Source organism: Salmo trutta, chromosome 28, assembly GCF_901001165.1.
Source record: "Salmo trutta chromosome 28, fSalTru1.1, whole genome shotgun sequence".
NCBI lineage: Eukaryota > Metazoa > Chordata > Actinopteri > Salmoniformes > Salmonidae > Salmo > Salmo trutta.
In genome coordinates this window covers 19,746,933-19,774,650 of record NC_042984.1, presented here as the reverse complement: position 1 = coordinate 19,774,650, position 27,718 = coordinate 19,746,933, and the positions used below count along the sequence as shown (strand labels likewise).

General features: G+C 41.3%; 1 protein-coding gene across 3 annotated transcripts in view; it reads right to left on the bottom strand.

The window, feature by feature from the left end:
* The window catches only part of LOC115165739 (IQ motif and SEC7 domain-containing protein 1), a 60,701-nt gene extending 41,477 nt beyond the window's left edge, over positions 1–19,224 (bottom strand). The window contains exon 1 of one of the 3 annotated variants that reach the window (XM_029719061.1): positions 17,240–19,224. In XM_029719061.1, the coding sequence (XP_029574921.1) occupies positions 17,240–17,721 (482 nt within the window). In that variant the 5' untranslated portion in view covers positions 17,722–19,224. The remainder of the gene's footprint in view (positions 1–17,239) is intronic. The other 2 variants (XM_029719066.1, XM_029719062.1) reach the window with 2 other exon arrangements.
* Positions 19,225–27,718: the final 8,494 nt, after the last annotated feature.

The following is a 27,718-nucleotide window of genomic DNA, read 5'->3' as shown; positions in this document are numbered from 1 at the left end:
AAAAAATGATGTGTGTGTTGTTTATCTGTTTTTTGCTGTTTTCTTGAGCAATTGGAGATGGAAGGGAGTTGCATGCCATCATGGCTCTGTATAAAACTGCGTTCCCGTGAATTGGTTTTGGACTTGGGGACTGTGAAGAGACCCCTGGTGGCATGTCTTGTGGGGTATGCACAGTATGGGTGTCTGAGCTGAATGTTATTTGATTATGCAAACAATCTGGAATTTTTGTCACAGTAATATTTATCATAAAAACTAAAAGAGAAGCAGTTACTGTCTCATCAACCCTCAACCAGGAAAGACTGGCATGCATGATGTTCTGTGTGTGCAGTTAAGGACAAGGTGTGCTTCTCTGTTTTGAGCCAGCGGCTTCTTTGCTAGGTCTTTCTTTGCTGCACTTGACCATATTACCAGACAGTAATCAAAATGGAACAAGACCAGAGCCTTTTTGTGTAAAAAATGCTGAAAATCTTTTTATAACTGACATACCTCTCCCCATCTTCAAAACACCTTTGTCAATATGACTTGACTATGATAATTCACCATCCAAAGACGTCTATGTTTCACAAGTTTGGACATCAAAGTACAGCACAGTAGAGCTCAGTAAAGTAGAGTTCAGTACAGTACAGTAGAGCTCAGTAAAGTAGAGTTCAGTACAGTACAGTAGAGCTCAGTAAAGTAGAGTTCGGTACAGCACAGTAGAGCTCAGTACAGTAGAGTTCAGTACAGTACAGTATAGTTCAGTACAGTACAGTAGAGCTCAGTACAGTAGAGTTCAGTACAGTACAGTATAGTTCAGTACTGTACAGTAGAGCTCAGTACAGTACATTAGAGTACAGTACAGCACAGTAGAGCTCAGTAAAGTAGAGTTCAGTACAGTACAGTATAGTTCAATACAGTACAGTAGAGCTCAGTAGAGTACAGTACAGTATAGTTCAGTATAGTACAGTAGAGCTCAGTAAAGTAGAGTTCAGTTCAGCACAGTATAGTTCAGTACAGTACAGTAGAGTACAGTAGCGTACAGCACAGTAAAGTAGAGTATAGTTCTGTACAGTAGAGTGCATTAGAGTAGAATACAGTACAGTAAAGTAAAGTAAAGTATAGTTCAGCACAGTACAGTACAATACAGTACAATACAGTACATTATAGTGTACTCAACTCTAGTGTGCTCTACTGTGTACTGTACTGAACTATACTCTACTTTTCTTTACTCTACTCTACTGTGCTGTCCAAACTTGTGAACCCAACTGTGGTTTTTGACTACTATGTTTTCCCATTGTAGCTAATTAAACGGCATAAATCCCACTACCAATTTTTAAGAAATTCAGTTACTGATTTGGTAACTAGTCTAAAGAAGGCCAGTTTTATTGTTTCTTTAATCAGGACAACCGTTTTCAGCTGGGCTAACATAATTGCAAAAGGGTTTTCTAATTATCAGTCAGCCTTTTAAAATGATAAACTTGGATTAGATAACACAACATGCCATTGGAACACAGAAGTGATCGAATCCCTGAGCTGATAAGGTAAAAATCTGTCGTTCTGCCCCTGAACAAGGCAATTAACCCGCTGTTCCTAGGCCGTCATTGTAAATAAGATTTTGTTCTTAACTGACATGCCTAGTTAAATAAAAAATTAATTAAAAAAATACTGAAGATCTCAGTGATTTTCAACGTGGCACAGTCATAGGATGCCAACTTTCCAACAAGTCAGTGCATCAAATTTCTGCCCTGCTAGAGCTTCCCTGGTCAACTGTAAGTGCTGTTAGTGGAAAGGTCTAGGAGCAACAACGGCTCAGCTACGAAGTGATAAGCCACACAAGCTCACAGAAAGGGACCGCCGAGCGTAAAAATCATCTGTCCTCGGTTGCAACACTCAATACTGAGTTCCAAACTGCCTCTGGAAGCAACATCAGCTTCATGAAATGGGTTTCCATGGCCGAGCAGCCGCACACAAGCCTAAAATCACCATGCGCAATGCCAAGCGTCGGCTGGAGAAGTGTAAAGCTCACCGCCATTGGACTCTGGAGCAGTGGAAATGCGTTCTCTGGAGTGAAGAATCAGCCTTCACCAACTGGCAGTCCAACAGACAAATCTGGGTTTAGCGGATGCCAGGAGAACGCTACCTGCCTGACTACATAGTGCCAACTGTAAAGTTTAGTGGAGGAGGAATAATGGTCTGGGGCTGTTTTTCATGGTTCAGGCTAGGCCCCTTCCAGTGAAGGGAAATCTTAACACTACAGCATACAATTACATTCTAGACGATTCTGTGCTTCGAACTTTGTGGCAACAGTTTGGGGAAGTCTCTTTCCTGTTTCAGCATGACAGTGCCCCTGTGCACAAAGCGAGGTCCATACAGAAATGATTTGTTGAGAATGGTGTGGAAGAACTTGACTGGCTGCACAAAGCCCTGACCTCAACTCCATCGAACACCTTTGGGATGAATTGGAATGCTGACTGCGAGCCAGGCCTAATCACCCATCATCAGTGCCCGACCTCACTAATGCTTTTGTGCCTGATTGGAAGCAAGTCCCCGCACCAATGTTCCAGGAAAGCCTTCCCAAAAGAGTGGAGGCGGTTATAGCAGCAAAGGAGGGACCAACTCCATATTGGAATGAGATGTTCAACGAGGTGTCCATATACTTTTGGCACTCATGTAGTGTATCTTAAAGATATGTGGGTTTTTGGTAATGGAATTTCAAAGCACAAGGCAATGTTTCTTAAACTTACATAAGGCAGAACATTTTCTCCAAACTAAATCTAAGTGTTGATATTAGTTGGCAGGGGTCTCTACTTCAACATTATTGTGTTTTGATGTATTTCTGATGCCTTTTAAAACTTTTTCTGGTAGATGTTTTCTCAGACCCCTTTTCTATCTGTTTCACCAGAAATCAATGCCTTTACTTATTAACATTTTTTAGGATGGAAAATGGTTGAAAAATGTATATATGCCTTAATTTCTCAAATATATAGACTCTTAGCTTTTATTTGACCCCCAATTTGACATGCTCCTATGAACTTCACATGTTGGTGCTCATGGGTCCTTTTACATGGAAATGACCACCACATTCTAGGGGTCAAGAGAGCATATTTTATAGTAGTTAACATACTCATGCGTCAACAAAAGAATGTGTCATAAGTCATCATTTTAATGTCCTGCATGTGCTTATTACCACTGTGCATCTCTAATTGACTATGTCACCGCTCCGACACAACTGTTTTTCTGTACACAACCACTAATTTAAAGGAGCAATTGAATAATCAGATGGGTGGGTTGACGCCAGCATCAACCCACCCAATGAACGTGGGAGGTGAGGCAGGCTGGGGGAGGCAGGCTGGGGGAGGCAGGCTGGGAGAGGCAGGCTGGGAGAGGCAGGCTGGGAGAGGCAGGCTGGGGGAGGCAGGCTGGGAGAGGCAGGCTGGGGGAGCCAGGCTGGGGGAGGCAGGCTGGGAGAGGCAGGCTGGGGGAGGCAGGCTGGGGGAGGCAGGCTGGGGGAGGCAGGCTGGGAGAGGCAGGCTGGGGGAGGCAGGCTGGGGGAGAGTAGGTGGAGGAGAACGGAAACACAACATTGGAACTGCCTTAGGGAACGCTTTACAGTTTCCACAGCAACCATGTTTTCTACAACATATTATAAACCTCAGCCAAGGACAGTGTACTCCAACTTTAACATCAATTGATATCAATATTCAACAATGTGTTATCACACCTTTTCCAAGTTCCCAATAAGCTCTTATTATGTGAGGCTTACAGCACAACCTTATATGTGACTACTAGAGCTACAACAGAATAATACACAGAGAATAATAACTACAAATATAATTTTATCCCAAAAAAGATAAAAGGAAAGTGGTTTTGTGACTGTAGGGTAAAATGTAGACTACGCCACCACTAAGTGCTTCCATGTAGAGGATGTAGTGGGAGGAGCTTCACTACTTGTTGAAGAGGATGCTGCTGCCTTCAGGGCATCTTTACTAGAGAGGGTCCAGAGAGATCTTATTATCTTATACAGTATACTGCTCTTTATTGGCACGGGTCAAGCAGGTTGAGCTAAAGCATATTCACAAATCTGCCCGAGGCAAAGTTATTTCAGCAGTAACTTGTGTCTTTGTATAAGAGTCCCTACTTAAAGATACAAATGTCAGAATGCACTGCAACAGCGGGGAAGGGGAACAGCATGTGCATTAGTGGTGTGCGGGTCAGCGGTTTGTTCATCTGCATCCGCCCACAATTGCTAATAACCAATCCACAACCGTCTGACTAGACTTCATGCGATAAAGTGAAAATCTAAGGCCCGTACCCGACCCTATCCCGCTAATATAGGAAATGCACTGTAGGTTACAGTCAGAGACGGCGGAACGATTTTTTGACAGGGAGTGCAGATTTTTTTGTTGCCTGATTTAGAAATGTTTCTGCTTATAATTGCCAACATTTTGGTAGGCTATTTGTTAGTCAACTTGTCTATAATTAGATGCATGTAGCTTCTCTGTCATTATATGTTGCCCTAGAAGACTAAATAAACCCTTGCTCAACAGAATAATTTCATAAATCGTTCGATTGAATGCTTCAATCTAGTTGACGTTTAGGGACCAGGGAGAAAATGAAATAACAAAAAAGAAACGGGAATGATTTTCTGTGCAACATTTCTAAATGACATCAGTTTGACCGTCTGTAAGGAAATAGAAAGCTGTGAAAACGACCCAACGTGTTTCTGATCAGATTTCAGTTCGGCTTGGATGCATATTTAGGTTACTATCAGCTTTTATGATGCTGATAAATATAGCACCTTTACAGACGGTATCTAACTGCGCGTTCGCATTCTCTCAAGATGCTGAAATAAATAAATCATATTTCTATACTCCTGTTCCCGAGTAAAAATGTTTCCTACATTTGGTGTGTCATTTTATTGCAAGAAATGCTTAATTCTGCAGGAGTTAATATTAAAGAGGTTATATAAGAGGTTATAGACCTACAGTCAGTGTCCAGATTTCAGTTTCCATTTAACCCATTTGAACAGTATAGGCTACAGTTCCCTTGATGTGCCATAGGCCTATTTGAAGTCCCCATCTTGTGACTGTTGTATTTGTATAGCGCTTCACAATCATCACACACAACTGCTATCATCCACTTTTATTACTTCACCAAATCTTTCCCAAACATTCCAAGATAACATATGGAATTGTTTTAAGACGGTCATACCAAAGCTAATTTAGCTATTTGATTTTGAATTTCAAGACCCCTTAAGGTATCAAAATAATATATAAAAAATTATTTGATGAAACATTGATTTTGGCATTACTGCTATTAGCCAAACACATTAAATAACAGATTCACTACATGAAACAACAGATAACCACAAAAAAAATCTAAATGAAGTGTCACGCCCTGACCTGAGAGAGACGTTTTGTTTCTCTATTTTGGTTAGGTCAGGGTGTGATTTGGGTGGGCATTCGAGATTTGTAGTTTGTTCTATTCTATGTTTTCTATTTCTAAGTTGTCAGGTTCTAGTTTGGTATTTCTATGTTGGGTTTTGTTTGGGATGATCTCCAATTAGAGGCAGCTGATCCTCGTTGTCTCTAATTGGAGATCATACTTAAGTAGGGTTTTTTTCCACCTGGGTTTGTGGGAGATTGTTTTTTGAGTAGTGTATGTTTCAACTCTGCGTCATGATTTGTTGTTTTGTTCATTAGTTTATGTTTATGTATCGCATAGTTTCACAGTGTAAATAAAATGTGGAATGACACACACATTAACTTTTAACAAGGCACACCTGTTAATTGAAATGCATTCCAGGTGACTACCTCATGAAGCTGGTTGAGAGAATGCCAAGAGTGTGCAAAGCTGTCATCAAGGCAAAGGGTGGCTACTTTGAAGAATCTCAAATATAAAATATGTTTTGATTTGTTTAACACTTTTTGGTTACTACATGATTCCATGTGTTATTTCATAGTTCTGATGTCTTCACTATTATTTTACAATGTAGAAAATAGTAAAAATAAAGAAAAACCCTTGAATGAGTAGGTGTATCCAAACTTTTGACAAGTACTGTATGTAATCACAGACGACTTTCATCGACATATATCATTTCTTCAGTCTAAAAAAGGAGAAAGGGTCAACCAGATGGTGATGGAGGAGAAAAGAGGAAGTGAGTGATGGAGGAAGAGGATACAAAGGTAATTTCTGCAGCTCCTCTGAGTCATATCTGCAGCAGAGGGAAACAGAAACAGTGAGGGGGAGAAAGAGAGAGAGAGAGAGAGAAAAAAAGAAAGAGAGAGAGAGAGAGCAAGTATGTGAGTGATTCAACAGAATTATCTTCCTCTGTAACAAAAGCCATTACCATCCCCTGCATTTCAAAACAGAATTAATGTCAGCCTACAAAGCAGAGGAAATATCCACATGTAGTGCCCTCAAGAGAGGCAGAGAGGAGAGGGAGGAGAGGAAGAGAGAGAGAGAGAGAGAGAGAGAGAGAGAGAGAGAGAGAGAGAGAGTGAGAGAGAGAGAGAGAGAGAGAGAGAGCAACAGAGAGCTCCACTTCTTTCTTTTCTTCAGCACATCAGCAATACTCAGCAACTCTAACCGGCCGTCCTAAACAGCTTAAGTTTCCTACGTTCCTTCTCTACAGGGAAATGTTATGAGCAAGCCATTTTGACTAAGATCAACGTTATAGTACTTGTTACCTGGTGCAATCTTTCACCATGGGGAGAACTGTCATATCATCCCATTAAAAAGATTCCATGATGCCCATAAGATGCCTGTGGACTCTACTGTCTAATATTGGACATCCCAGGAGATCCTTCACACACATACACTCTCTCTCTCTCTCTCACACACACACACACACACACACACACACACACACACACACACACACACACACACACACACACACACACACACACACACACACACACACACACACACACACACACACACACACACACACAGCAGTAATCATCGCCCCTTGGCCAGGAGTAATTGTACTCAGGTCACACTAATTAATCTCTCACACTCCCTCTGTGTGAGTCTCCCTCTCTGTTTCACACGTAGCCAGACACTTCCAAACATTTGCACAAGCATGCAGAAATGCACACATGACAGAATACACTCTATTCACTAGTGCACTACTTTGACCACAACCAATAGGACCATTAGGCACACAGCCACTGACATGGCTCCAGACTGACTCCTGTATCTCTGTCAGATTCAGTAACCTGAGGACCTGTGACTCACATTGTTCATCTTCCCATTAGCGGGGCCAGAGGGAGTGGAATATGGGACAAAATATGGAGAGCTGTTTAGGCTACTTCGCTGAGCCACTGGAAGAGAAGATGGGCTAGTTTGTGCTGTTGTTGCTGTGGTTCAGAAGCAGAAGTGACACAGTTTATCATACTCTAAGTCAGGCCATTCTACTGTACATCACAGCCCTATAACTCAGAGCAGGAGGACAGGACAGTCACATGGGCAATGTTGAGTTTTTTGCAAGAACCTTCACTAAGAGGCCATAAATACCTTATCTCTAAACCTAGTTCCTCTGCCCTGCCCTCTCCCTGCCTCCTCCATTTCTCTCTCTCGCTTGTTCTCTCTCTCTTTCTATCTCCCTCCCTCCATTTATCTCCCTCTACCTCCCTGATAACAGATGGTGAACCAGTGTGTGTGTTCCACGGTTTCTCTTTTAGAACGAAGCATGCTGAGTTGGGGTCGCTCTCTCTCTCTTCCCTATCTCCCTCCCTTCCACTCTATATCCCTCCTCCCTCTGTCTCTCTTTCCTTCTTTGATCTGAAACATATCTAGATGGCAGAGAGTGACCTGAATATGGAAGAAGTAAATATTGTGATTATTAGTGTGTTGTTGACAGATGACAGGCCTCACCAGTAGCCTAAGAATGAGCTGACAGGTGAGAGTTGGGTAAGGTTTTGAGGACAAGGTCAGGGCAGAGACCAACACATAGGCAAACCTAAAATAAATCACAACTCCTTATTACTGTAAATGTGGCACTTGAATTGAAGAACAGTAGCTATTAGATAAACACCTAAACCAAGTGGCTAATGTGTCACAACCAACACTACCATTAACAGGAAAATCAGCAAACTGTCCTAGATTCACATAACACCCACATAAATAACTAATATGTGTTTCTATCTAATGACTAAGTCATCCCACGGGATGGAGGCAGGAGGACACAGAGGAAGGAACGGAAGAATAGACTGAGACTGAAGGCGATGTTCCTGATCAATAGGGAATTTAGTCTAGTCAAGAGTCTGAATCAATTTCATGAGGGACTGAGAACAAATGAAGATCAAGTCATGACACAATGAAGGAATTAAGTCGTAGTCCACCAAAATGAGAAATGATATGATGATTTTTCTGATGTTATTATAGCTTCATAACACATGCTGTATGATGCAACTAGCTTTTTGGTTATATGTTAGAATAAAACAGTATTTCCACAGAGATCTGCCTCTAGTCAAACAGCATAGATAATAGACCTAGTACCAGAACATATTAGACCAAACATTATAATCTGGAAGTAAAACTGAGATGGGTTCCAGACTTTCCCTTTAGCTTGGCCTGGCCAGTAAAGAGCTGATCTCCTTCACTCTGAGAAAAATACAGAAAAGTTATGGTGTATTGCGGTGGTGCCGCAGAGCATCAGAACATCGTGGGAGTTGTACATTGAGATACGCACGTTCAGGCTAAATCCCATCTCATCATTATTGAATTGTTACATAGGCGGGCTTATGAAACCACGAGACATAAAAGATTGGCGACAAGTAAGTCTGAACCTACAGTAAATATTCTGTCCGGTAGAAGTTGTTTTTTTTAATGTTTAAAACTGTTATTTTCCGTGATAGAGGCTAATTGCTAGCAGAGGCAAGTGCACAGTCGAGCTAGCTAAGAGAGAGAGTTAGCATTGTCATGGAAGGCAGAAAAGGATTCGAGACGGATGTTGGCGCGGGAAAACAACGTGATTAAAAACGGAGGAATATACAGTGAGTAAAGGAAAGGACATTTATTCAACAGTGAAGACGAACTTTGGAATTTTTTATTTTTATTTATTTCCCCTTAATTTAACCAGGTAGGCTAGTTGAGAACAAGTTCTCATTTACAACTGCGACCTGGCCAAGATAAAGCAAAGTAGTGCGGCACAAACAACAACACAGAGTTACACGTGGAATAAACAAGCGTACAGTCAATAACACAATAGAAAAAAATAAAGTCTATATACAGTGTGTGCAAATGGAGTGAGGAGGTAGGCAATAAATAGGCCATAGTAGCGAGGTAATTACAATTTAGCAGATTAACACTGGAGTGATAAATGAAAGAATTTGAGGATGAAACGTCAGTGAGTGAAGTGAATGAAGATCACGTGACTGAGGAAAATATTGCCATGGTTGAGGAAAATACTGAAAAACGAAAAATGCCTGGGATTGTCGAAAATATTGGACAGTTTCATGAAAGTGTTGAGCAGTGGAGCTAATATACAGAACGGTTTGAATATTCTGTTCTTGCAAATTACATTGATGAGGACAAAATTGTGTTATGGGGCCAAAGACATTTTATTTAATTTACTATGCAGCCTGCTACAGTCAGACAGGCCAGGTAATAAGACATATGGGGATATTGTGAAAATACTGAAAGGACTCTTTTCACCAAAACCACTAGTTATTGCTGAAAGGTTTAGATTCCACAGGAGAAATCAGGAAGAGGGAGAATCAGTGACAATGTTTGCTACTGCATTAAAGAAACTATCAGAGTACTTTAAGTTTAATGATGTACTGAATGCTACGGAGTGAAGCTACACAAAAGATACTATTGACTGAAAGTAATCTGATCTGGCAATAGGCTTAGGTGGTATCCAGATTTTTATATCGTCATACTGTCCTTCTCTCATTCCGGGATTTATGGTATTACCGGCATAGCACATAAGGGGGCGCTAAAAACACAAGAATTCAAACAAAATTAGCACAAACTAATAGCGAAATCATATAGACGCTGTTAACTAAATGCTAACGAAGCTGGCAAATCCAGCTCAGTTATACAAGCATAGCTAGTAGTTACCGAATGCCATTTTTGGTGAGTGTGGATATTTACAAGTGAATGTGAACAAGAGAAATTGTGCAAATGAACAAAGTTGTGATGCATTCTTTTCAGAAGGAAGAGCAGAATGTGTACATGGAGTAGATGGGAGAAGAACAGAGGAGAAAAAAAATAGTAGGAAGCACAGGGAAAAAATGGCAACTGTACAGTACAGATAACTCATCCAGAGCTCTTTGACTTCTGGCAGAAAGCCATTATAAGATATCTGATGGCAAACATAACTTCATCACATCATGTGTGCCGCGCAACAGAGACTCCCCCATTGTGCTATTTAAAACAAACACATGACTGGCTCAACTTCATGATGTAAAATAATGTGACAGGTGAAATGAAGAACACAATCTAATTTATCTCCTAACGTATTGCACAAGTTGACTGCATGTATTAACTTAAAAAGTAGCTACAAATATTCACATTTATTGAAAAACTTCAAAGAAATTGTTTTGACGGTATTAAAAAACCATCCCATGGCTTTTTCCAAATAGCCTGGTAGCCTACTTGGCAAGGGCCATTGGAGTCAGTGTGTCCATGGATCTAGCTGCCAATGAGGCTCAGCAGTTAAGTTCATCAGGAAAAGTGCACAGATTGCAATTGAAAATCAGAGAAAGGGAAATCAAGGCACATGCTTCCGCTGTGGCAAAGCGGGACATCAGGCGTCTGTCTACATGCTGGTGCAAGGACATGGATTTCTGAGCCTGTGGTAAAAAGGGCCACATCGAACAAGCCTGCAGAAACAAAAAGAGCTCAGAGAAAACGTCAAAGAGACATGTTCACGCTTTTGAGAAAGAGAACAGAGAGGTGAGTGACTCATCAGACGAGGAAGTCACACTGAATATTCTGACTGTTGCTGGGGGGCCGCACAGCTACTATGTCTCTCTCTTGCTAAATGGGTAGCCGGTGCATATGGAGATTGACACATGAGCAGCTGTATCTCTTGTGTCAGACACAGTCTACAAAAAGACACTGAAACACCTTCCACTTCAGCTAGCACACATCATGTTAAAGACTTACACAGGTGAATCTGTCACCGTAAGAGATCTCACTGAGGTCAAAGTTCAGTTAAACGGACAAACTGACAAGCTGCCACTCTACGTCGTGTAAGGAGACTATCCGCTGGGATGTTCATGGCAGAAGAAAATCCCACTAGACTGGCCATCAGTTCGTACAATGACACATGGAGACACAGGCCTCCCCGCCATCTTAAAGAAACATGGAGAAGTCTTTAATGGAAAGCTGGGTAGCATGAAATATATTACAGTGAAGCTTAGCATGAAACCAGACAGCAAACCAAAGTTTCTGAAAGCACCTTGTGCTATCAGACCAAAAGTTGAGGCTGACTTGGACGCTTTAGTCAAGAACAAAGTACTGGAGCCTGTCAGCGTGAGTGAATGGGCAACACCCATCGTACCAGTCCTTAAGAAGGATGGTGGAATCAGGATATGTGGAAACTTTAAAGTCACAGTTAACCGTTACCACACACAATGACCTTTTCGCAGGTTTTGCTGAAGGTCAAAATTCAGCAAAATCGACCTCTGCCAACCCTACCTGCAGATGGATGAAAAGTCAAAGGAGATGCTGAACATCTTGACACAGAAGGGGCTCTTCAGGTACTGTCATCTACCGTTTGGAATCAGAAGTGCGCCAGTGCTGTTCCAGAGGGCGATGGACCAGATCTTGAGTGAATTGCCTGGAGTACAATGCTACCTGGATGACATCCTCGTTACTGGAAAGAACGAAAGAGGACAATCTCCAGAATTTGGACGCAACCTTACAGAGATTGATGGACTATGGACTGCGAGTTCGTAAGGACAAATGGGCCTTCTTCATCAGTTGAATACCTTGGACACGTCCTCAATGCTACAGGCCTTCAAGGTCAAGGCTATCTTGGACGCCCCAGTGCCTCAGAACGTCAGCCAACTGCGTTCTTTCCTGGGGTTACTGAATTACTATGGACGCTTTATCCTGAGGTTAGCAAGAAGCTGAAGCCGCTGAATCAGTTGCTTTGTCAGGACAAAACATGGAAATGGACAGAACAATGCAAGGAAACGTTTCTGAAAACCAAGGAAACACTCCTGAAATCTGAGGCACTGACGCACTTGGACCTGTCATTGCCCACCCAACTAGTTTGTGATGCTAGTTGCTATGGTGTGGGAGCAGTAGTGTCCTATATCATGCCTTCAAGTAAAGAGCAGCCGATCGCTTTCGCATCAAGGACATTGAACAAAGCAGAAAGTAACTACACACAGATATCACGAGAAGCCCTAGGCATCATATTTTGAGTGAGTATTTTTCACTAGTATCTGTATGGGAGGAAGTTCACCCTTCTTACAGCTCATCATTCACTGACGAGCACATTTGGGCCGCATATTGGGATTCCGTCACTTGCAGCAAGCAGAATGCAAAGGTGGGCTTTATTGTTGTCAGCACACAACTACGACATCAAGTACCACAAGTCAGAACTGCACTGCAAAGCAGATGGACTTTCCAGGTTACCACTACCTGTGGGTCAAGCCAGAGTCATGCCAAGTGGACATCTTCTACTTCAGACAAGTGGAAAATGCACCAGTCCCTTCAACACAAGTGCAGAAATAACACCAGAAACAACCCAATGTTATCTGAAGAGATGGACATCATCATCAAAGGTAGAGCCGCAGGGGAAGCTCCGGAACTAAAACCTTACCTTCCGAGGAGAACTGAGCTGTCAGTACAGTCCGGTTGTCTGCTATGGGGGAGGAGAGTAATCATTCTGCCTTAGCTGAGGACATCAGTGTTGCAACAGCTACACTCAGAGCATTGTGGAATGGTTTGCATTAAGGAAATCACACAAAGCTACTTCTGGTGGCCTGGGTTGGATGGAAGCACTGAGGAGAAAGCGAAAACATGTTCCTCAAATCAGAAGTTTCTTACCGTACCGCAACTTGCACCTCTTTGTCTGTGGGATTGGCCTGGAGCAGGCATGGTAACACATACACGTCGACTTCGCAGGTCCATTTGAAGACAGAATCTTTCTTGTGGTAGTGGATGCTCATAGCAAGTGGCCAGTGGTTGCTATCATGAGGTCTACTACTGCTGAGAAGACAATCGAGAAGCTTGGAGAAGTGTTTAGTCAGTTCAGCTTGCTACTCCATCTTGTAAGCAACAACTGACCAATGCTTGCACCAATGCTTTGTCATGACGTTGCCCTCTTTGGATACAGCGAGCACAGTTGACCCTCTCCCTCTGCACCATCCCCCTACTTCTGCACCTATCTCCCTCTGTCTCCTACACCCAGGCTGCTGTGGTCAGAAGGGGTCGTAAATTCCTAAGAAAATGTCCTGCCTCGTGGCCACAGTATAAAGAGACAGAGTGTTTTCATGGAGAGACAAAGGAATTCTTCCACCTCACAGGATGGGAGAATCGAACGACATTTATGTTCTGGAGAAGGTATAAAAGATCGGTGAAGAATCCAGCTACGAACTGGTCCATTTGGTACAATTTTGTGAAACTCATGAGAGACAATACGGCCATATTACCATAATAATGTTTATATATTAGCCTCAGCTATGAGACTTACATCTAAATGGTTGTATAAAATTAATGAATAAGGATAAAGCTATTTGGAATATGTTGGGATGCTTGTAAGATGTTAATGTAAGAGAATTGTATTTTCTGTTTAAAGTTTTACCAAGTCATCGGCACGCCCCCAGGGACACAGACAGGACCTGGCGTCATGAGACAGCCTTTTTCTGTATTCCGAATATAAACCCCACCCAGGATTTCTTTCCCCAGACCAGGCCTCCACTCCATTACGAGTTGGCTAATAGGTTTGACCATGCATCCCTCTACTGAACTTTAACCATACCACGTGGTTAAACTATTAGACTATCGATACAGAATAAGAACAAGTCTTTGATATTAATTACTAGTCTGCAGCTAGGAATTCGGTATCATTGAACGCGACAACCGCCGGGAAAACATCTGTCCTTTAACGACATTAATGAATGTTACTTTGAAATATCCATTCTAATAGAGAGAGAGAGAGAGAGAACGCGAGGACAAAACTCTCCAACAGAACAGAACTTTTCAACAAAGATCCCGACGACACACTGAGCGTAAATATATATATTGATTGCAATTGTTCCCGAATGAGTGAGCGTTCATGTGCAAAGGATTAGCATTTCAATTGTTAATATTTATCAACTCTGTAGTGCCTTCTCAGCTGACCCCACCCCCCTTTTGTTTAACAAGCCGCCATGCCGGTTTAGCCCACGAGGGAACATTCCTCTACCATTTCTTTGTAACGATACCTACTGTTAGTATGCCTTTCTGCGAATTATTTAGTTTAGTAAATAAATGATTTTAAGACAATTGATGCATGGATGACTCATAGTGAAGACTGGGCTCGTGCAGATAACCAACAATTTACGACGTTTGGAATGAGACTGACCAAGGTAAAGAATATGTCATTAAATCAGAAGGCTCAGAGATCAGATATTATGATATTTGAAAGTTATATTACGAAAATTATAACTTTGTAATCTGAATATTTTCCTTGGTGCCCCAATCTCCTAGTTAATTACACGATTAATCAGTTTAATCGCGTAATAATAATTACAGAGAGTTATTTGATAAACATGTCTTCAGTTTAATGATGCCAAAGACACGACAGCTTGAACAGCTTCCTTTTATCCTATAGGAACAAGCCTCATGCAACCACCAAAGCATTGCTTGCATCACTACTCATGAAGAGAGAGCTACGCACAAGCTTTGACCTACTCAAACCTCTGAACGCAAAGGAGACAGTGCGACGTCAACAGGAAGGTTATATCAAATGTTGTGAACTGAGAGCAAAGGACAGAGCTTTCAATCCTGGAGAAACTGTCTTAGCTAGGAACTACCCTAAAGGACCAAAGTAGGTTCCTGCTGCAGTCATTGCTCAGACAGGTCCTGTGTCCTACATTGTCTAGACTGCAGAGGATGTCATCTGGAAAAGGCACATAGATCAGTTACTGGTGCGTAAAGCAACACCGATAGAATCACCAGTCGTGAGTGGCCCAGAACTGTTACTGGGTGACACTCTGACCCAGCAGTCATCACCTAAGGGCTCACAGTCACATTCTCAGGACACTGACTCAGGCACACCCATACAAGTGTGTGACGAGACTGTGACACAGGCTACTCACATGCCTACACCTGTGTCAACGCCACAGTCTAAAGACAGTAACCAGGTTTCAATCCAACCTTTTTATGCGAGTAAAGTACATGTTGAATAAAAAATGTAATGACAGGCCTGATGGAAACTTTCCATGAGGCCATTCCAAATGTCGACAAAACAAAATACGCTAGACAAGGTGGGATCTTTTGGTGTTGGTAAAATGTATTTTGCGAGAAATGTTAGTGGAAACGCTTTTATGTGCAAATATTGATATAATAACCATCATATTGAAATAAACTTGGAGTCACACCTCACGCGATAACATGTGTGATCCTCCCACTATGACTAGTTGGCTACAGATGAAATAAATGATGTTGAACTTCAGAGGGTGGTGAAAGCGCGAGGTGATGAGCTCAATTGATGCTCCTTTCCAATAAATATCGAGGTTCTTATTCTGGTGACATGATCATCGATGATTGGCTGCCATTTGACAAATAATAATAATCTTGCTCTTTTGTCCATTATAATCTTATCATGTAGGCTGGCCTACCCACACTGTATCTGCCAGTTGTTGGGTAGAGCGCACCTGCCAATACCAGAGTGGGAACACTCGCTACATAACAGAACATTTTTTGTAAGAAAACCAGAGAGTGTATTTTTTATTCGGTACATGGGAATTTAACCACAAAAACAATTTTTATGTGCACTGCATCATCACGTACAGCTTTTTTTTTGAGTCAATTTGATGAAACATCACTGGTGGGAAATTTAGTTTTTGTGTATTTTAGAATATTTGCGTGAAAATCTGTCACCAATTGGATGGAAATCTTGCTACTGTTATTGAGAGTCAGGTTGACCGCCATTACCCTACAAGTGATAGGTGGGCACCAAGACGCTTGGACTTGTTCATAATTGTTGTTAAGTAGGTGAGGACGGGATGTGGTGTATGAAACCCACGCAGAGCATCATGGGAGTTGTATATTGAGATGTGTTTGTTCAGATAAATGGTTAAACTAATTCCTGTCTCCCTTCTCATCATTATTTAATTGTTATAAAGATGTGGTTATGAAACCCACAAGACATAACAAAAGTGTATTTCTGAGCAGACGTGGGCGTCCAGCTATATTTTCCTGATAGGCAAAAAGCAGAACATAATCATTTCATAGATACCTCCACATACACACACATGCGAGCACACACGCGAACACACACGCCCCCCCCCCCCCCCCCCACACACACACACACTGCCTTCCTCTGCACACAACTGTACATATCTCACTCCTACACACAATGCATCAAAATCCCTCCTTCACACAGATCTCACGACCCCACTAACAAAATCAGCACACTCATACAATGGAACACCCACAGAAAGAGGAACACATGAACAGCCCACACAGTGCAGTGCCTATACATTTCACTCACTGAACTAAAACTCAGACTGTATTACAGTAACGGTCAGTCTGTGGAAATGAAACCCTATCCACATAAATACACTCAGGATCCTTAAAACAAAGCCCCAAGCAGATGCATCAATATCTAATAATCCCAGTGTGTCACACACTCACCCATTCAGTACAGTAGCTACCTATCTGTGATGTGGTCTCTACACAGTGAGCGCATCACACAAAATATCCCTCTGGTTTTACACAATGGTGCTGTCACTCACTGAGATACACAGAGGAGTTATATAACGGCGCGATCACAATTAAATGAACAGCATGTCAACTCGTTGAATTCAAACCAAATTAAGTAAGATCAGCAACAGGGGACATTTTGGGCATACATCATTTGGGCATGTTGGGAACATCCAGCTAATACTGGGTGACTGCCATCAAGAAACAGTGACAACTAGTGACAATGTTTTACTTCAGTCAGGGAATAGGATCATAACACCATAGCCATCAAGCAAGTGAAGCAACCCATGCTTCCATGGGCCATGGAAAGAAAGCACTAGGGGGGAAAACATGGGAATTATACGAGAGAGAACCAGAGACACATTGTAACATAACTCACTTTCTGCGGATGGTGGAGCTGTTGGTATCGGAGCTGTCTGTGTGTTCCAGTCTCTCCCGCTGCTCCCTCTCGGCTGGGTTCGAGCCACAGGACATGCCCCGGGTCAGCCTGGTGTGGGTACGTCTCTCCCGGCTCGGCCCTGCAGGGGGCACCACCACCGCGGGGGACGGGATGGCGACAGGGCTGGTGGTGCTGCCATTACCTCCACTACTGCTGCCAGGGTGGATGGGCAGGGAGAGGGGCTTCTCTGCTCTGTGGTTGGTGTTGGTATGGTTCTGTTCGGGGAGCTCCGGGGCTCGTGGAGGAGTGGGTCTTTCCAGCCTCAGGTCCTGGTTCTCCTGGCTGACTCGGTCCAGCTGGCCTTCTAGCTCCTCGATGCGCCGCCGCTGTGTCTCCAGGAGCTTGGCCTGGCTCTCGATGATGTTGTTGAGCTCTAGGAGGTACTCCACGGCACGGTTGGGGCTCTCGGGGCTGGTCTCCATGGTGGGAGGCCTTGCTCCAGGGAGGCTCCAGGGTACCACCACCTCCGCCGCTACGACCCTGGAGCTCCAGATCCCACCCCCCCACCAGCCCTGATGAGTGGGGGGGAGAGGGGAGGACGGACAGGGGGGCTGGAAGAAGATGAACTTGGAGATTGTTTTTGTCCCTTTCTACTTTACGCAAAAAGCCTTTCAGAGATTCAGAGAGGTCAAGGGACACAACAGAGTGTGTCGACAGTTTCTCTAATTATTACATATCAAATATCACAATGCAAGATGGGGTTGGCTGCAATTGTTCTAGGTCCATAAGAGATGGCTAAACCAAGACAACGGTGCAAAGTTGAAAAACAAGTAAGGGGTACAACTGAGTGGGGTTAGCTGAATACTTAGTGTCTTTAAATTCAGCATGTTGAAGGATGGTGGAGGTTTGAAATCCAGAGCTTTGTGTGGCAGGTGTCATTATTCCAGATGATCAACCAAAATCAAACAATAAAATAGAGATGGATCATCGCAGAGAAAAGAGACAGAGAGGTATAGTTGAAATCTGAAACAATAAATGCACCTTAGCCATCTTGACAATTCAATATTATTCTCTCTTATGGAGAGGCAAACATAGGGGGTTTCTGTGTAATAAAAGATCAGTCAAATAAAGAGAATACACACCAGTGGCACTTTTCATAAACCCGTGTTCTCCTTGTTAACTTCAGTCGAGATGTATTATGATCTCAACAGCCAAGTGTTGTGGTGCAAATACATTGATTCTTTCCTAAAGTATTAATGATCACTAAACGTTGTCTGTTTCTCCTGCTAAAAAGGGAAAGGGGAAAGGGGTCAGGCAAAATGGCTTGTAATGGTCTCCCACTAATAAGCAGTTTTTGTCAAAGATGATATAATAGAGAATATTCCATGTTCCCTCCCATACAGACTATCCCGCAGTCTCTACCTCATCCTCCTCACCCCATGACTAGATGTGTCTTTGGGTGGAAAAAATGAAGACGTTGGACGACTGATTCATTTCATAGTTGAGGTCCAAGTCCTCACCCCTGCCCTGTACAGACCACATCCAAGAGCCTGAGATTGGCTTTTAGGCTACAGCTTTGCCCGAGTGTTCCTTGTATATCACCGCACTGCGATCAACGTCACGCATCCATAACGGATAATTGCCTACTCGATCGAGTCCTCTACAAATCTTTCGACAGTCCAGTTTCTTTTAGAAAATTGTTAGCTGAATAATAATATAAATGTAAAATAGTTCACACGTCTTCAATATACATACTTTATCGGTATAAGGAGTTTCCACTTGCCTGTGTCGCGACGTTTCAGGGAAACCAATAAAATAGTCCTCTGCTAATTTCTAAAATCCCCTATGATAAAAATAAAGTGCATTTAGCAAACGATTTTCAACTACAGTTGCGGTAACTTCGCACTAGTGGTGGCACAGATAAACGAAGATATTGACTCCTTGCAAATCTGTGAACTGTCCTGAGCGCGCGTGGTGCTCAGGAGCGCTCCCGTGGCGACGCGCAAGGTATGCTGCACAATCGTTATAGACATGTAGCCTAGACTCTATATTGCATCGGCAACTTAAAATGTATATTTTTTCCAAAACGTTTTAATTAATTGTCTATAATGATACATTTAACGAACATTTTATGTTGTCTTTTTAACTGCATTTATCAATGGCTTTACCAACGGTTAAATTGTTTTTCTTATTGGTTTTAATATTATAGCCTGTAGCTTAGGCTACTGGTTTGCTGTAACTCCACTTCGCAAGCATTTCCCAAAATCTCCGAGGTGAAGGGAAGTTAGTCATTTCCTCAAGCCGATTCATTTCACACTTGATTCTTTGGCTCTGAGGCCAGGCTGCATGGTCTAAAGTAACTAGACCATTAGACTAGAGTAGACCATTGTATATTACGGGCCTAAGTCTTGGAAGTGCACAAAAATACGTACAGTATGATTCGTATACTGTATATATGGCTCTAGGGCCAGGCTGGACTCAACTGGAGAAAAACTAGCGCGCGCTGCGCGTTCTGCGCTATTAGCAAGTTTAATTGCAGAACGCTATGCTGATGAGACGGTTCTAGTCTTTACCAGACTAGGCCTACAGTAATATGTCACTATTGGTAATATTGCCTACTCTTATGGCTCCCTCTGTGCATTTACTTCAGAATAATGATACTTGAATAATTCAATGAAGCGTCAGACTATGGCAGAAAATAGCCATCTGAAGGACCTCTGTTCCATGATATTTTTAGTAATACAGGATTACCTAACTGTCATTTTGTTTTAAGATCCCAGTGCCAGGTTGATAAAGGTCTTTGTGTAAATGTGCTAATAACTGTGTGTGTGTGTGTGTGTGTGTGTGTGTGTGTGTGTGTGTGTGTGTGTGTGTGTGTGTGTGTGTGTGTGGAAGAGACAGAGAAAGAAGGGACACAGAGAGAAATATATATATATAGAGAGAGAGATTGAGAGAGAGATTGAGAGAGTGAGTGAGAGATGCCTGTGTGCATGTGTTACAGGTGAGGCAATTTTACACCCTGTACACTAACAGTAAAAAGCCTGATATTAGATCAGTGAGTGGAGTACATGGAGAGAAGTGAAATCCCTGCTCTTCCACAGAGCCTGGTAAATCATTAATGTGCTACGTAAAGATCAAATGATCCTCATCTGTCACACACACACAAAGTCCCTTTGTCTATACATTCTCTATCCAGGCGCATCTAAACATTTCCCATACAGAGTGCTCCCTCTGCCACGCTTACACTGAAGCTATTCAGGCATCTCTTTCTTTTTTCACTCCCTCTATACAACCACATCTCTCACCAGCCATTTCAATCTCTCTTCTCACACACTCTATACAACCACATCTCTCACCTTCCATTTCAATCTCTCTTCTCACTCCCTCTATACAACCACATCTCTCACCAGCCATTTCAATCTCTCTTCTCACTCCCTCTATACAGCCACATCTCTCACCTTCCATTTCAATCTCTCTTCTCACACACTCTATACAACCACATCTCTCACCTTCCATTTCAATCTCTCTTCTCACACACTCTATACAACCACATCTCTCACCTTCCATTTCAATCTCTCTTCTCACTCCCTCTATACAACCACATCTCTCACCTTCCATTTCAATCTCTCTTCTCACACTCTATACAACCACATCTCTCACCTTCCATTTCAATCTCTCTTCTCACACTCTATACAACCACATCTCTCACCTTCCATTTCAATCTCTCTTCTCACACTCTATACAACCACATCTCTCACCTTCCATTTCAATCTCTCTTCTCACACTCTATACAACCACATCTCTCACCTTCCATTTCAATCTCTCTTCTCACACTCTATACAACCACATCTCTCACCTTCCATTTCAATCTCTCTTCTCACACACTCTATACAACCACATCTCTCACCTTCCATTTCAATCTCTCTTCTCACACTCTATACAACCACATCTCTCACCTTCCATTTCAATCTCTCTTCTCACACTCTATACAACCACATCTCTCACCTTCCATTTCAATCTCTCTTCTCACACTCTATACAACCACATCTCTCACCTTCCATTTCAATCTCTCTTCTCACACACTCTATACAACCACATCTCTCACCTTCCATTTCAATCTCTCTTCTCACACACTCTATACAACTCTCTATGCCATCCTTCATTTCCAGCTCTCTTCTGATAGTTTCTTTACTCTCTCCTTATTTGTTTGTCAGCCTCTATCAGTCCTGGCTCTCACCCAACTCTCTGTTTTTGGAGACGTTGGTTTGATGGCTGTCAACACCAGTACAGGGTAGAGGAGACGAGTGTCCTTAAGTGCTCTGAAGCAGTGCCCTCCAGTGATACTTAAGATAAGATGGATATAAACAAACACACACACAAACACACACACACACACCCTGGCAAAGTTGTTTTTCACAGATGCATTTTCACCCTCACCCACAGTACAAAATGTTGCTGCCATCTACTGCTTTAAGTAGAAAACATTTTGTCAACGATCCTTGTTCTCTAAAAGACACACAAGTATTGTCCAAATAGCTGAGAAAACTATGTCAATAAATATAAATAGTTTATTAGCAGTTTATTATATGTTTTTTGACAGTTTATTGGCGATTATCTTCTTTAGGAAAATGAAAAAAAGAAGCATTCAAAAACATAACTTACAACAGTAACAATGACAGTCTGAAAAATAAACTGAGCCAGACTGGACTGGTTTGGTCTGGTAGTCATATGCTGATGTGTAATAATGTAGTCATACACTGGTTAATACTAGACTGGACTGGTTTGGTCTGGTAGTCATATGCTGATGTGTAATAATGTAGTCATACACTGGTTAATACTAGACTGGACTGGTTTGGTCTGGTAGTCATATGCTGATGTGTAATAATGTAGTCATACACTGGTTAATACTAGACTGGACTGGTTTGGTCTGGTAGTCATATGCTGATGTGTAATAATGTAGTCATACACTGGTTAATACTAGAGACGTGCTGTGCCATCTCTAATGTGACATCTCTGCTTTGTACGATTGGGATGAGAATGAGAATAAGAATAACAATATAAAAACGGTATATAAAATTAGACAACATCTAGGTAATACATACTGTAGTTGCTTCCCTCACATGTTTTCTGTAGGTCACCAGGTGCTTCTGTGTATACAACATACTTCCATGCATACAGCACCATTTCCAAATGACTTGACTGGGATGTACATTGAAGCAATATGTGTCTTCCTGTATTTAGTTTTCAGTCCTTCATCTTAATATACACTGAGTGTACAAAACATTAAGAACATCTGCTCTTTCCATAACATAGACTGACCAGGTGAATCCAGCTGAAAGCTATGATCCCTTATTGATGCCACCTGTTAAATCCACTTCAATCAGTGTAGATGAACGGGAGGAGACAGGTTAAAAAAATATTTTAAGCCTTGAGACAATAAGACATGGATTGTGTATGTGTGCTATTCAGAGGGTGAATGTGCAAGAAAAGATTGAAGTGCAAGAAAAGATTGAAGTGCCTTTGAACGGGGTATGGTAGTAGGTGCCAGGCGTACCGGTATGTCAAGAAATGCAACACTGATGGGGTTTTCCCGCTCCACAGTTTCCCAAGTGTATCGAGAATGGTCCACCACCCAAAAGACATCCAGCCAACTTGACACAACTGAGGGAAGCATTGGAGGCAACATGGGCCAGCCCTGAATCCCTGTGGAACACTTTTGACACCTTGTAGTTCACAAATTGAGGATGTTCTGAGGGAAAAAGTGTGTGCAACTCAATATTTGGAATATTAGGTTCCTAAAGTTTTGTTCACTCAGTGTATACAGTATATACTTTTGGTCCTCAGAACAGGCTTAATTCATCGGGGCCTGGACTGTACAAGGTGTTGAAAGTGTCTCAAGGCTTAAAAATCATTCTTTAACCTGTCTCCTCCCCTTCATCTACACTGATTGAAGTGGATTTAACAAGTGACATCAATAAGGGATCATAACTTTCACCTGGATTCACCTGGTCAGTCTATGTCATGGAAAGAGCAGATGTTCTTAATGTTTTTTATACTCAGTATATATATATATAAAACTGTTTTACAGAATTTCTTTTATATACAACCACCTGCAGTAAAGCCGCTCAAAATGTACACTACATTCCAATCATTTAGCAGACACTCTCATTGACAGCGACCCAAAGGAGCAATCAGGGACTTAATATATCTTGGTTTATGGAGTACATCTCAGTACCTGAACATTTAAAAAAAACATCTTTACAAAAATATCATATTTGAGCCTCTGCCATCATAACTGGCTCACAACTGTCAGCCAATTGTTTGGCAAAGCGATAACATATTGATTTAACATTGTGCCCTTTATTAATTCAGATAACTCAACGTCAGGAGAGTCGTTGATTGTTTTTACTGAAGCTCAATAGACAGGAAAAATATGTCGATATTTGACCATTTCAGACATGACAGGAGGACTATAATGACACACCCACTACTCATTCATTCAATGCTATATTTACAGTAAGAGCCAGCTTAATGGTTCAGTATGGTTTGGTTACCAAGGCAACTGTAAGTGGCACTTAACCCTGTGAGACCCACAGTTGCAAATATGCAATGTCTCCTAAATTGCATCCTGTACATGTCCTAAACCAAACAATCTAGTCAAACACTACATAGTGCATCTCCTTAGACCCAGATGTTTCTCTTAGTAGTATTGTTGTGTGTCAGTATGATTATTGGGGCTTCAGTAGCCTCTGAAACATGAGAAAACTGTCAACTCGTCTGAGACCATACTGGTCCCCTACACAAGCATATGTTGTAAGCCATCCATGCAAGTACATGACTTTAAATATTAAATAAGAAATTGACAAACAAACATTCTGAGCCGGAGCTAGAGGTAGTTTTGCAAGTGTTGCAAAAAGGCAACATAGGGCTTAAAGGGGCAATCTGCAGTTCAAATAACAACAAAACGGACACCCCGCCACCTTTTTTAGGTAAACAGCTTAGGGATGGGGCTGGAGACGTGGCTAAGAATGCAAGGACTGACATGTTAGAGAGATTGTTTCCCTTCCAAATTCTGCAAATATGGACAACCAAATACTTTAAGAGTAACGTTGTTCCCTCTACACTTCAAAAGAACAAAAATGAATATATTTTTTTTATGTCATATTACTGACATTGATGACCAATAACTGTATGGCAAAGAATCAAGATAGGAGGTTATCTCACCAAGTTAAGCCAGAAAGATCAACCAAATATTACTTAAAGTTAGATGTTACATAGAAAACCCACAAAATAGTTGATGCTTTCGAAAATATACATTTTTGATAGCAAAGTACTAACATTTGGATTGGTCAAGTTGTTCAATTTGGTATTTCAGACAAAATATGACTATTTGAGAAAAATATACCATTACCCAATATTTTCCATTACGTCAATACTCTTAATACACTTTTTATGTGATTTTTATAGAATTTAACAGTTTTCTTATCACAAAATGTTCATACCATTGCTACTTTTCAAGAACATTTTTTATAAACTTGAAATTCATGATGCAAGTATTTCTGAAAGGTAATACTTTTTCCCCCTCATTTGGATCAATGCTTGGGTCTCACAGGGTAAGAGGGCACAACACTTACTACAATTGATAGTGTATTTGTTCTTACTTCCATAAAATAAACTTTTGACAATGTAAATATACAGTACCAGACAAAAATTTGGACACCGATATATTTATTTTCACTATTTTCTACATTGTAGAATAATAGTGAAGACATCAAAACTATGAAATAACACATATGGAATCATGTAGTAACCAAAAAATTGGGGATAGCCCCCCTTTTTTCAATTTTCACCTAAAGTGGAAATGTGAATTGAATGTAGGAGAATATAACACAAAAGATCTGGTAGAAGAAAATACAAAGAAAAAAACAACCGTTTTTTTTCTACCACCATCTTTAAAATGGAACAAAAAGGTCCCTGTTCCAGTCATCACTCTGGTTGTAATTCCGATGGTGTCCACAAGATGGCAGCAGTGTACGTGCAAAGTTTCAGACAGATACTTGAAGTATGAGCGAACTACATAACATTTAGTGTGAAGTCACCCAGGTACATTAAGGCAAATCGTGAAGGAGACATTTGCATTCATATTCTGCAAGAATATCGTCAAATCTGTATACTTGGACTTTCATAACTTCATAACTCTGAATATTCTAATAATTTTTGTCCAAAAGGAAAAGGCATGCTGTCGAACAAGGTTAGTAGCTACATTTTACAACAGATACAAGGTTTCCGGATACTCCCGTAAAGCCCAGCTCATTGGCTATCTAGCTAGCTTTGTTTAACTCCGATTGGTGCACACTTAACCAGCATGGCTCCACAGCATTCTGCAGCGATACACCATCCCGTCTGGTTTGCGCTTAGTGGGACTATCATTTGTTTTTCAACAGGACAATGACCCAACACACCTCCAGGCTGTGTAAGGGTTATTTGACCAAGAAGGAGAGTGATGGAGTGCTGCATCAGATGACCTGGTCTCCACAATAACCCGACCTCAACCCAATTGAGATGTTTTGGGATGAGTTGGACTGCAGAGTGAAGGAAAAGCAGCCAACAAGTGCTCAACATATGTGGGAAGTTCTTCAAGACTGTTGGAAAAGCATTCCTCATTATGCTGGTTGAGAGAATACCAAGAGTGTGCAAAGCTGTCATCAAGCCAAAGGGTGGCTACTTTGAAGAATCGAAAATCGAAAATATATTTGGATTTGTTTAACACTTTTTTGGTTACTACATGATTCCATATGTGTTATTTCATAGTGGTGATGTCTTCACTACTATTCTGCAATGTACAAAATAGTTAAAATTAAGAAAGACCCTTGAATGAGTAGGTGTGTCCAAACTTTTGACTCTACTATATGTGCATAATGTATTACTTTGGTAAGATTTTTTTTATTGAATTTTGCACATAATACCCTGAAACGTATCCAATATCACAACACAAATATATCATATTGATTAAAATGTTTTGAGTATATCTGTTACATATATTATTATATTCCACAGTATCAACAATACTAATCAGGGCTCCATTCAATATTGTATATACAATAGCATTTAGTTATTTATTTCATACAAATATCTTTACATTATATAGATTGCACACAGCACAAACTGGCTGTCAAAGTCACGTTGCTCTGAAAGTCATCACAATCAAATCCATACATAGAACAACCTCATGGATCTATTTCATTCTCCAATTGAATGGTCAGAAGAATGTTACTATACAATACCACCCCTTCCCTTCTAACCATATCTACAGTGAGGGAAAAAAGTATTTGATCCCCTGCTGATTTTGTACGTTTGCCCACTGACAAAGAAAGGATCAGTGTATAATTTTAATGGTAGGTTTATTTGAACAGTGAGAGACAGAATAACAACAAACAAATCCAGAAAAACGCATGTCAAAAATGTTATAAATTGATTTTAAATAAACCTACCATTTAAAATGATAGACTGATCATTTCTTTGTCAGTGGGCAAACGTACAAAATCAGTGTTCCAAATGGATTCTTTGGCTGTCCACATAAGATAACCCTTTTTGGTTCCAGGTAGAACCCTTTTGGGTTCAATGTAGAACAATCGGTGGAAATGGTTCTACATGAAACCAAAAAGGGTTTTTCAAAGGTTTCTCTATGGGGACAGGCGAAGAACCCTTTTAGGTTCTAGATAGCACCTATTTTTCTAAGAGTGTATGGTGGACTGGACATAGTATAGCCTGGGACTGTCACATATTATTGCTCAGTATCATGAGGTATCATTTCATGTACTGTATACTGTCTCCATTGTCCCCTGAGACAGTCTTCCAGTGTCCCCAAACACAAGGACAATTCTATGGCAACTCCTGAGGGAGAGCAGAGAAGAGCGCTGCATAAAGAAAACAAGCAGAGAAAAGACAGAGATTGTGTTCCACTGGAACATCTTAAAATATGTACAAATTAACATGATCAACAGCTGATTAACATCAGCCAGAAACCAGCTGTTAAAAGGCACATAGAATATTACTGTATAATACAACATTATCAAAAGTCACAGTAAAACAAACTGAGTGTGAGTAGCGTTGTGTGTAGTTTGAAAAAGCAAGTTTACGGTATATTCCAAAGGGGATATGGTTTGATACTGTCACTGATCATGGGCCCTCAGAATTATATGATTATGGTTTCCTCAAACAGTGTGTATATTTTTGCTTTGCTACGACAGGTAACTGCCAAAATAAAGGAAACACTTGAGTAAATGAGAGATACAAAGTATATTGAAAGCAGGTGCTTCCAAACAGATGTGGTTCCACAGTTAATTAAGCAATTAACATTCCATCTTGCTTAGGGCCATGTATAAAAAATTCCTAGTTGCCCATTATGTTGTCTACCATAGCTAGAAGAAGAGATCTCAGTGACTTTTAACGAGGGGTCTCAAAGGAGCATAGTGGTCT